General features: G+C 34.6%; 1 protein-coding gene across 2 annotated transcripts in view; it reads right to left on the reverse strand.

Moving 5' to 3' along the window:
• ZNF385D (zinc finger protein 385D) overlaps positions 1-12,673 on the reverse strand; it is an 844,414-nt gene that overhangs the window by 112,278 nt on the left and 719,463 nt on the right. For both annotated transcript variants that reach the window (XM_020290132.2, XM_012783261.3), the window contains one exon: positions 9,085-9,195. In XM_020290132.2, the coding sequence (XP_020145721.1) occupies positions 9,085-9,195 (111 nt within the window). The remainder of the gene's footprint in view (positions 1-9,084; positions 9,196-12,673) is intronic.

Raw genomic sequence — 12,673 nt, forward strand, 5'->3', positions numbered from 1 at the left:
ATGCCAACACAACCTCTATTAGTTTTTGTGTTTACCCCACCTAAGCAGTATTTCTTTTAAACATCAACCTCACCAATAATATTGATTTAAATATTAACAAGATATCTTAAGCCATGATGTTGAGTAAGCTTAATTATCTAATTTAATCATTTGGTAAAAAAGACTACTTCTATCAGCATATTTATCATTATAGTGACATACTTGGTTATGGCTGCTATGCCTAAGAGATATGAATTAAATACAGAGACATAGCTTAGTTTCACTACATATCTGGGTTCTAAAGTGCAGAAAAAGTAATTTTTACTTTATAATACCATTGGAAAAGTTATCAATGATATTGGTGATGATCCCAAGGATCCCCTTTTAGGGGAGTATGAGGTCTCCAAACAATGTTATGCTTTAATGAGGTTTGTGTTTCCCCCTTCTGGTGTATCAAACAGTTCCCCAAAGTAACTGATGCTTGACAGTCCAAGTCCTAGAGGACTTCTTGTTACTGCATTATAGTTTATGAATCTGAATTTCAATTTAAACTTTCCACATGTTTGTGCTTGCATTGTGTGTGACTGAATACAAGTAATACCATATGAGAGGACTCATGAGCACCTGTGTGTGAGATGTAGCCCCCTGAATGGCTTTCTGTAACAGCTCTGCTTCCTTCTGGTTAGTTCCATAAGGAACGAAACCTCGAGGCCTTCTATCTAGGACTGCCTGACTAAGGAGGAAACACACAGATCTTGCTCTGTGAAGTTGTTGTTGCATCCACTGGAACTTCAGAATGGACTTGCCGTCCTACCCTGACCAGATGTGGTGTAAACAGCAGAGAAGAAAACACTGGCCCTATCCAGCCAGCTAGTGGCCACATGGCCTTGTACAGATCTCCTGCACACCCTGCACCTCAGGTTTTGCATGTGAAATTAGCAAAAGGTCTCTTCTGTGCCTAACATAATATGAAATTCTGTTGTTGGAAGGTTAATTATAATAACACTAAGATACTACAATTTTATAATTCCTTAGTTTGGGATCTGAGATCCTATTTCCCATTCTATAAACAATCATTGAGTATTCATTCTCTACTTCATTTAATACACATACATGCATGTTGGGCCTGCTATAAATTGTCTTTCAAAGGCACACTTAATAACTTGCCCAGGCCACATGGCAATTTATGCTTATTTTAAGATGCTGATAAAATAATCGGACAAATTATAACCCTTTAGTCTTTAATTGGAAGCTTTTTACATAACCCTATTTATGTTTCATATGAATGTCGAGAAGAGGTTTTATTAAGAAAAAGCCTATACTAGGAAAAGGCAATCTGATTTAAAATGCATACAATATAATCAATGACATTTAAAAAACTATCTGCAGGGACAAAAATGGGAACTGGATCATACAGGAAATAGGTATGGTGAGACACCAAACTATGCAGTTTATGATATAAAGGGTTAAAAAGATAAATAAAAGCTTAGAGGGAAAGGAAATTGAATTTTCATGATCCAAAGATGAAAAGAACTATAAGCTATTATTTTCATTGGAAGGAGAAGAGGCTTTGAAATGTAAAAAGGTTCATAAGGCAAAAATACTTTCCTATGTTGTAGAGTATTCAGCCAAGCATACAACTGAATTACAGTGTTATTTTTCCAGAAAGATTCTAGGTCTAAAAAGGAGACAGGAACACAAATTCCAGATTTACCTGGAAAGAACAGAAGGGCTGTTTTACTGGGATTAGAAGACTTTTCTTGGGATTAAAATGATCCAATATGATGCATATTGGATCCAATATATGATCCAATATATATGTATATTTGATCCAATATATCCAATATATATGTATATTTACATTGTGGTTTTTCTTTATATAGGAATTATCTTCTCATATAAGGACGACTGATAAATCCAATTGATCTTGGAATTCAGTATAGAAATATTTTATACAATTACTGTGTTTCCCCGAAAATAAGACAGGGTCTTATATTTATTTTTCCTCAAGAAGACATCTTATTTTCAAGAAGACACACTTATTTTCAGGGGATGTGTTATTTTCCCCTCAAAGCCTCAGTTTGCAGCACGCACAGAATGGCCGGGACCTGATGGGGGAGCCCACCTTGTTGGTGGGGCTGCCTGCACCTTTCCGGTTACTTCTGGGATAGTAGCTGTCACAATGGGGAAGATGAGAAGGGTTGCTCGTCTTCTTTACCGCTCCACGAGAAATGCATGGGTTGTGCAGATATGCTGCGTAGCCACACCTATCACTAGGTCTTATTTTCAGTGTAGGGTTTATAGTGTGCAAATGCTTAGAAATCCTGCTAGGGCTTATTTTACGGGTAGGTCTTATTTTCGGGGAAACATGGTAGTACTTATAGGCATGGCTGGTCAATATTCTAATACATGAGTTCCTCTTATTGATATATAATAATACAAAAATATTTTTTTAAGTTTCTTAGAGAGTTTCTATTCCTCTATTTTAATTCTGCAATGATTATGTTTTGTTTGTAAAACATAGTTAAAATGTTGCTATGCCATGAATAAACTCAGCATTGGATCTTCCTATTTAAAAAAATAAAACTTCAATATTTAAAATTAACACTGCACAGTGAATTTACATCCAAGGTTCTGTATGAAACAAAGTGTAAGGTCAATGAATTCATATGGGTCTAGCTTGCATAGACCAATGAAACTGAACTGAGTAATTATCTGAAAAATTCAAGTGGTAATGAAATTTAGTTCAAACCTACATCTAACATCCAAATAAACCACAATATCTATGGTAGGCAAATTAATGTGTTCCCAAAGATGTTTAAATCCTGATTACTATGAAGGCATTATATTATAAAACAAAGGGAGATTAGGTTAGCAGATAGAAATAAGGTTGCTAATCAGCTGATCACGAAATAGGGAAACTATCCTGAATTATCCAAGTGGGCCCATTGTGATCACAAGGGTCTGTAAATGTGGAAGAGAGAGGCAAGGACTGAAAGTCAGAATGGTTAGGAATGAGAAGGACTCAATTGGCTATTGCTGTTTTCGAGGATGGGATGGCATCACAAGCCAAGGAATGTAGGCAGCCTCCAGAAACTGGAAAAAAAAAAAAAGAAAGGAAAACACTGGATCCTCCTCTAAAGCCTCCAGAAAGAACATAATCTTGAGGACACCTTGATTTTATCCTAGTGAGATTCATTTAAGACTTTTCTCCTACAGAACTGTAAAATGATACAGACACACCTCGGAGATGGTGCAGATTTTGTTCCAGAAGACTGCAATAAAGTGAATCACAATTAAGTGAGTCACATGGATTTTCTCATTTCCCAGTGCATATAAAAGTTATGCTTACACTATGCTGTAGTCTATGAAGTGTGCAACAGCACTGAGCCTCAAAATATAATGCACATACCTTAATTTAAAAATGCTTTATTATTAAAATAATACTAACAATCTTATGAGCCTTCAGTGAGTTACAATCTTTTTGCTAGTGGAGGGGCTTGCCTCAATGTAGTTGGCTGCTTAATGGTAAAGGTGGTGATTGCTGAAGGTTGGGATGGCTGAGTCAATTTCTTAAAAGACAGCAATGAAGTTTGTAGCATCAATGGACTCTTCCTTTCATGAAAGATTTCCCCCAAATACTTTGCCCATTTTCCATTTACCACATGCTGGACAGACCTGAAAGCAAAGTTATAAGAATGAGAAGCCAACTGTCTTTAATAAACACATATTGATTCGTACATCACATAGAAACTTCCATAATACAATAAATTGCTTCTTTCTGTTACCAAAGAAATAAGATTACATCTTAGAAAAGAATATGTTAATATTCCTTATGTGATGTTCTTTATGTTAATGTGAATAATCATATATGTGTGTATATAATTCCTAAAGCATATCTGATAATATTTCCAAAATGTCCTAACATGACTTTGATATCAATCTACAGAATTTGAGACACTCATAAAAACAGAACCACTCTCTGGAAGCTGTGATTATTCTATCACTTGGAATAATCAACCAAAAGAACTGAAATGGACATGACATATGGGATTCTTTCACTCAGTGGAAGATCAGATTCAATGAACTTGAAGTCCCTTTCTGATTCTTAGTTTACAGGAAGTATTGCTAATAGAGAACAGAATATTGACAATGAATCATTGGCAGGAAGAGATATTTGAAATAGCCTCATTAGACGTAAGAAGCTGGCAACATGGTTCCTGGGAGATTTTACATCATTATCTGATCAATTCCAAAGTGAAGTATCAATACAATTTAAAAAGAAAAGAACTAAAAGGGAGCCACTTAAAATAACAATTATGAAACTCTATGATTGTCTTTTAAGCATTTAAAAATGATCAAAGTTACAACTATTGAATTCAAAATTCTTTCTTTCTTTATTTTTTTGAGACAGTCTCACTCTGTAGCCAGGGCTAGAGTGCAGTAATGTCATCACAGCTCACTGCAACCTCAAACTTCTGGGCTCAAGCAATCTTCCTGCCCCAGCTTCCCAAGTAGCTGGGACTATAGGCTCACACCACAAGGCCCAGCTAATTTTTTTAATTTAAAGTAGAGACAGGGTCTAGCTTTTGCGCAGGTTGGTCTTGAACTTCTGAGCTCAAGTGATCCTCTTGCTTTGGCCTCCCAGAGTGCTAGGCTTATAGGCATTGAGCCACTGCACACAGCCCAGTTCAAACTCTGATTTTCATGTTAGGAGAATTCTATAAAACAGCTGGTAGAGAATATTATGTAACTATCATCACTGGAAAATATTGTTAATAAACAATCCCGTGATAAATTTACATAATTCAAATAAAAGTGCTCAGTATTAAAAACTGAACAAATAAACAAATATACAAAAGACATCTCTTCAAATAAAATGCCATATGTGTATTCTTTCTTTTTAGCAGCAAATATCATTTAAGTGCTGCTATGGACTGAATGTTTATATTCTTGCCAAATTCAGATCATACGTTCAAATTCTAACCTCCAAAATGATGGCATTAGGATGTAGGGTCTCTTGGGAGGTGATTAGGTTGTGAGGGAAGAACCCTCAGGATGGAATTAGTGCCCTTATAAAATAGGCCCGAGGAAAACTGTGGAAGAATATAGCATAGGACATAAACAGATTGAAAAACATACCATGCTCATGGATCGATAGAATCGGTAGAATCAACATTGTTAAAATGTCTATACTACCAAAGTGATCTACAGAGTCAATGCAATCCCTATTAAAATACCAACATCATTTTTTACAAATCTAGAAAAAATAATTCTATGCTTTGTATGGAACCAAAGAAGACCCCATATAGCAAAAGCAACCTTAAGCAAAAAGAACAAATTGGGAGGTATCAATTTACCAGACTTCAAACTAATCTACAAGGCAATTGTAACTAAAACAGCATTTAACTTTGGCACAAGAACAGAGACATAGACCAATAGATCAGAACAGAAACCCCAGATATAAAACCATCCTCATATTACCATATGATCTTTGACAAAGCAGACAAAAACATACACTGGGGGAAAGAATCCCTAAACAGTGCTGAGAAAATTGGATAGCCACATGTAGAAGAATGAAACAGGATCCACAACTCTCATCATTCACAAAAATCAACTCACAATGGATACAGACTTAAACCTAAGGCATGAAACTAAGAATTCTAGAAGAAAATGTTGGAAGAACTCTTATGGTCATTGTCCTAGGCAAAGAATTTATGAAGAAGGTCCCCAAAGCAATCACAACAACAACAAAAATAAATGGGACATGGTCAAATTAAAAAGTTTCTGCATAGCAAGGAAACAATCATTAGAGCCAATAGACAACCTATAGAATGGGAGAATATATTTGCATGCTATACATCCAATAAAGGGCTGATAATGAGGATCTATAAAGAAATCAAGCAAATCAGCAAGAAAAAAAATCAAACAACCCCATTAAAAAGAAAGTAAACAACATGAACAGAAACTTTGCAAAAGAAGACAGACAAATGACCAACAAACATATCAAAAAATGATCAACATCTCTAACCATCACAGAAATGCAAATCAAAACCACAATGAGATATCACCTAACTCCAGTGAGAATGGCTTTTATCAAAAATTCCAAAAATAACAAATGTTAGTGTGGATGCAGAGATAGGAACACTCATACACTGTTGGTGGGACTGGAAACTAGTACAACTTCTATGGAAAGCAGTATGAGATACCTCAAAGAACTAAAAATAGAACTAGCATTTGACCCAGCAGTCCTACTACTGGGTATTTACACAAAGGAAAAAAGGACATTCTATAAAAAAGACATCTGCACTGGAATGTTTATAGCAGCACAATTCACAATTGCAAAGATGTGGGAACAACCCAAGTGCCCATCAGTATATAAGTAGATTAATAAAATGTGGTGTATATGTATATATATACATACACACAAACACCCACACCCACACACACTCCATGGAGTACTGCTCAGCCATAAAAACCGGTGAACTAATACCTCTTGTACTAACCTGGATGGAGCTGGAGAGCATTCTTTTAAGTGAACTGTCACAAGAGTGGAAAAACAAATACCACCTGTACTCACCATTAAATTAGAACTAAATGATGAACACTTATGTGTATATATAGAAATAAAATTCATCATAAATCAAGCAGGTGGGAGGGGGGAGGAAGGGATGGGTAAATTCACACCTAACAGGTACAATGCACACTATCTAATGGATGGGTACACTTATAATTTTGACCAAAATGGTACAAAAGCAATTTAAGTAACCAAAATGTTTATATCCCCATAATATTATGAAATAAAAATAAATAAATAAATAAATAAATATAAAATACGATACAGAAAGGTAGAGCATCTATTACATAGTTTATAGTTAGTATTTAAAGATGCTTGCTTGTTTCAGGTGATATTCTAAATGCTTTATATGTGTTAATTGATTTATTGAAACAGTACTTCTAATATTTATATTATCCCCCCATTTTACAAAATTGGGAAAGTTGAGGGAAAGAGACCTTACTTGAGTATAACATAATAAGTCACAGCTAAGACATGCTAACTCATTTAGAGTCCATTCCTCATTCCTGCTGTGCTTTCTACCATTCTATCCTCTTCCAAAAGTGGATACCATTAGTACATTGACTTGCTGGATCCTTCTTATCTGCATTTCCTGATTAAGAATTAAAACGGACTAGACATAATCCTTCTTAACTTATTTAACTTTCTTTTATAAACATTTTCAAAGTTATTACATGGTTTTTATAAACATTTCAATGATTATACTATACTCAAATAACTGGATGAGTCAACTAATGTAACTATTGCCATATCTTGGGGCAAAGAATTGTCTTTGAACTTTTATAATTAAAAAACAATGCTACTACAATAAACACAATTTTGGCATAAATACATACATAAAATTATATAGGCCCAAGGGAGCTCCTTTATCCTTTTTACTATATGAGAGAATATACTTAAAATGCACCATCTATGAACCAGAAAGTAGGCCCCTACCAGACACTGAATTTTCCAGCACCTTGATCTTGGACTTCTCAGCCTCCAGAACTGTGAGAAATAAATTTCTATAGTTTATAAGCTACTTAGTTTATTTTGTTTTAGCAGGCCAAAGAGACTAAGACAGGTACTAAATAGGAAATCTACTCTTCTCTTTCTTAAGTAAACAAAAGTGATGTTATAAAATTACCTGATTGTCCTAGTAGGTATGAGTACATAAAACAACAGCAATCCTTATGCAAAATGAAGTCTTCTCCTCACAGATGAAACAAACAACTTTATTTATGCCACCTCTATTTCCTATAGCTTATTATCTTCTATCTTATCCTCATCACAAGAACATCCAAGGGAGCTACTTGACTGGAGAGATTAAATACTGGAAGGCTTAACATTCTCCAGAATCCAGATCTGTTTGGTCATCTTCACACTATCAGACTAGGATTAGATCACGGCACCTTAGAGGAGTCCATTTTGATAGGGCTGGCCCCTCTGTTTGCCTACAGTATGAACAGTGTCCAATTTCTATTTCTTTCCAACCAACACTCCCTCTCTCTTCAGCATCTCTCAGAACTAACCCCACACTAAAGCAGGTTTAGTGGGGAAAGGGGAAAACAGATTATTCAAATTGGCCACAAGTCAAAATTATGTTTTTTTTTTTATTTAATTATCACAATGCTGGTATATTCGTTATAAAAAATAATTGAGCAAATATATTTTCTATGACAAACATTATGTGTACATAGCCTTAAGATTAAGGATACATAATATCTTCAAATAATGGTATCTCAAGGGAACTTCTTGTAACCAAAATTTGTCAAAACACATTTCTGTCATAACAGAATACTACTAAGTAAGTATAAATGTGACAAGAAAGGACTTTAACTCTCATTTGCTTAAGGTTTATACAAGTCAAAATTGATATCACTGTGATGGATCCAGAGTCCTCCCTGATCCTAGAAAAGGTATAAAAGGTGTGAATAACTCCCTGAATAAGTTGCAAAGCACTGGATAGGTCCACACATATTTCCGTTCTGTGTTTTCCACTTAAGTTTTCTTGTTTTGAGGCTTAAATGATTTGAGGTTTTTAGGATCCCCTGTTAAAATGTTAATATTCCTAGGACAATAACTTGAGATTTCTAACACAAATATAAGTAAGGACACAAGGGCTGATCTGGAATTTGGGGCTTTCACGTTAGGCAAAAAAAGTTTACAGAGCCAAACTATTGGCCTCAAAATATGATTTGTTACCTACATTATTTCAGAGGTGTAATGTATTGAAAGCCCCATTAGTCCTATTCCCAAGGGCAAAGTGTATTACCTACATGTAGCATTCCCAAGAGACCAAATAAAATAAAATAAAATAAACAAACACTAAACTGCAAGTATAAAAACTTGATGTGTATGGATTTTGTATAGTAAAAACCTAAGCACAATATAGTAAACTCCAAAATCAAAGCACATAAGGAATGGAATGCTATCTTTGAATTTTGACATGCTCAGCTATTGGAGAAAAGTGTTTTAAAAAATATTTTCTCCTGCAGGATCAGAACAGCATAATACATTTTTTAGTGAATACTAAATGATAAACTTACATCAGAATTAAATCTCAACTGGCAAATGTTGCATGATATGATTTGCTTTCTTCGATGGGGAAGAGGAACCCCAAATGTATGATTTATTACAGCTTTCTGAATTGGGTCCATCTGTAATGAGAAAAAAATACAACAAATAGAAATAAAGCTTGTCAGTTCCATTGGAATATTGCCTATTTCATTAAAGAACCAATCTGCACAGCTTCAATCTACTGCTCACATTACAAAGAACGTTTTTATTCTAAGAAACAACATTTCTACTTTCTTGGAAAACAGATAACCAAAAGCTCAAAGCTCAGTATGATTAGGAAATGATAAATGTACCCATTAGATTCTACATTAATGATCAACAACTGTCTCAGTGTAATAATCCTTAAATATAATTAAAGATGTATCAAAACTCAAGTATTGCTAACAATTTAACACAGAAATGCGTCTATTGCCTCAAAATGGACTTCAAAATAGACTTGTTCAGCTGGGCAGTCATGAAAATAAATTACATACCATTATTCAACATCAACCTGATGCTATGTTTGGTATCTTTTAGACCCTAAGAATATAGTATACAAATCCTGCTTTGAATACGGATCTGTTACTTAAGTCATTCAACAATCATTTATTGACTATCTAGTATATACTGCTCACCTATGGACATATTTTGGAAGGTACAGAGAGTTTGGTCGAGATGTCAGTTATCTATCTTCATCCTATCCCCAGGACAAGACAAGCAACAACAGAAACATAATATCAGCAATCCAGCTCTGATAAGGCTTAATATTCCCTCACCAAGTTTTGTCCTGTGGTTCACATCAGTGATTCTCAGCTGTTACAGTAAGATTAAACTTTTGATCTGCTTCATAATTCTTGTGGAAAATCTTTCCCTATCTGTGTCTATTTCTTAAAGTTGTGATGAGGTTTGAATGTGACAATTCATGAAATTTACAGTCAGTCTAGGCACATTAAAAAAATCAATAGATGCTGGCTATTATTGTATGTTCCTTATGGCAGCACACATGAACATCAAGGTTAACGTGAGCTAAAAAAAAAAAAAAAGTTAACACTCCTATCGTCATTGTTGGCAAACTACCCATTTTTCTCATGATCAAAGAACATTTCTGAATGATTTCAATGTTCTGTATATAGCCATGACTTCTGTTGAATGCCTGCAAATTTAGGAATTCTTAACTCTTACCAGATGCAAAATTCTAAGACTCCTCACAATAGATTGAGATAGCTCAGAAATGACTTGATATGAACTGAAAAATTCAGAATGTGTCAGAGAAAGGATGCTCTCATGTTCAGCTTCTGTAACACATTATAGGTCATTAATTCCCCTAAATAAATCATTGATAACTTCTACTTCATGTTGTTTATTTCAAATCATCAGAACCACTCATAGGCTCTCTCCACTGGAAGGTCTGAGAAAGCTTCTGTCTCTCCTGTGTTCACAACTCCCATTAGGTTGTCTAGGCACTCTAAACAATAACAACAACAACAATAATAAAAATACTAGCAATAAGCATTTATTAAATGCATTCTATGTGCTAACCACTCAGATAGATGCTTTACATATTTAACAGTTACAATGAACAAGAAGACCTCATGGGTGTAATCATTATCTTCCACTTTCCTTTTAAGTTTATTAACTCACATCAATTCTTGTCCAGATTCTGGATGAAACTCGGGCTGACTCCATAATTTTTCTGGTGACTTTTTGGTATTATCAAATTATAAAAATCCCCTCCCCCATTACTAGTGATTTCTACCATACTTTTTTGTAATAGATTTTATTTAGGTATAATTTACACAGAGTAAAATTCACCAATGTTAAGTGTACAAGTTAATGAAATCTGACAAATGCATACAGTCACAATAATTATCATATAAAACACTTCAATTACCTGGAACAAGTTCCCTTCTGCCCCTCTGTGGTCAACCTCTGCCTCCTATCCCCAGCCCCTGGAACCACTGGTCTGATTTCTGTCACTATATTTTCGCCTCTTCTCTAAGTTCATACAAATGGTATCACAGAGAATATGCTCTTTTGTGTCTACCATCTTTCATTCAGCAAAAGGCTTTTCAGATTCATCCATGTTTTTATATGTATCGGTAGCTTGTTTGTTTTTATTGCTGAGTAGTATTCCTTTGTATGGATATACCACATTGTGTTTAATCCAATGCCACTGGTGAACATTAGAATTGTTTTCAGTAAATTCTATTATCTTTTTAAGTCTTAACAACAATCTAAGCTCATGCCTAAATTCAGTCCAATTTCTTAATCCAAACATTAAAAATAAATTTAAAATTACAGTATCTGCCTGTTTTTGTTTTTCTTTTTTTTTAGCTTGGGACAGCTATAGGGTAGTAGTATGAAAGGTCACAGGGCATGGTGCAGGATTCTTCTCTACATATACTGCCAAGTTCTCCATCCACCCCAGTTACGCTTCGAACCCTGCCTCACCCGTATTTCCTCAGAACCAACATTAACAATGCACAGAGCTAAAGAAAGCCAATGGCCACATAATTGTGTGGATCTGAGCTGGCTTGATAGCCCCCATGCTGTTCTCCAGGCTCATTCTTTACCACTTTAAAAATGTCATCACAAAGCTTCTGTACCAACAAGCACAGAGAACACCGGGGGACAATTTTCCCTTCAGTCACCAGCTGAAAGAAAAATTAACAGTAGAAAGAGGTCAGTGACATAGAGTTAGTTCTCCCATCACATTCTGTTGTGTGTGTTCTGTGTATAAATGGGGCCCATTTGTAGCAGGGGATAAGGCGAACGATCCCTATAACCCATTACGGAATATTGAAGTCATCTTATAATGATACTTCGAAATAAAAATGAACTGCATATTTATATCAACGATGCTCTCTGAAAATATATACTGCTGAGTTTTTATCATATATTGGTGAGCAGGGTATTATTTTAGTCTTTTAGTAACACTGAGAAAGCAGGGAACACATTCAATTCAAATTTGTGTAGGAGGTATTTTGGAACTAGATACTTCATGCAAATGTGACATAGTCTCTAGATTAAATTCTTTTGTGTGAATTGAATGATGTTATGATCACTGTGGCTATAAAATCAGATTTCAAAAATGCAAATTCTTCTTCTGAGACAATTTTATTTCCCAGAATACTTAAAAAAAACCCACTCAACTAAATTATATTTTAAAGATAGTTTCACAAACTATAGGTACATCACCAAAAGTAATTGTATTTTATCATTCTAGGAATATGGTACAACAAAACTATTGAAGTTTTAACACTTTTATTAATGAAAATAAATCATATTATACATACATATGTCCATTTATAATGAAGAATTATGAAAGAGTAAAATTTCAATAATAACCGTTCTGTTGTCAAATAGTTAATTAAATAATACCACATATTATGTAACTACTATAGCATCTACTGTCAAATTAGAGAACACACAGCCACTTTGATCATTTTGCCTAAACTTCCCACTATTTGCCACTATTATCAAATATTTTATTTAAAAAGAAAGTCATATATGTGAGTTTTCTCCCCATAAACTGGTCTTATATGCCAAAACAATCACATCTTACTGTGTGTGTGTATA

Source organism: Microcebus murinus, chromosome 1 (genome assembly GCF_040939455.1).
Source record: "Microcebus murinus isolate Inina chromosome 1, M.murinus_Inina_mat1.0, whole genome shotgun sequence".
NCBI lineage: Eukaryota > Metazoa > Chordata > Mammalia > Primates > Cheirogaleidae > Microcebus > Microcebus murinus.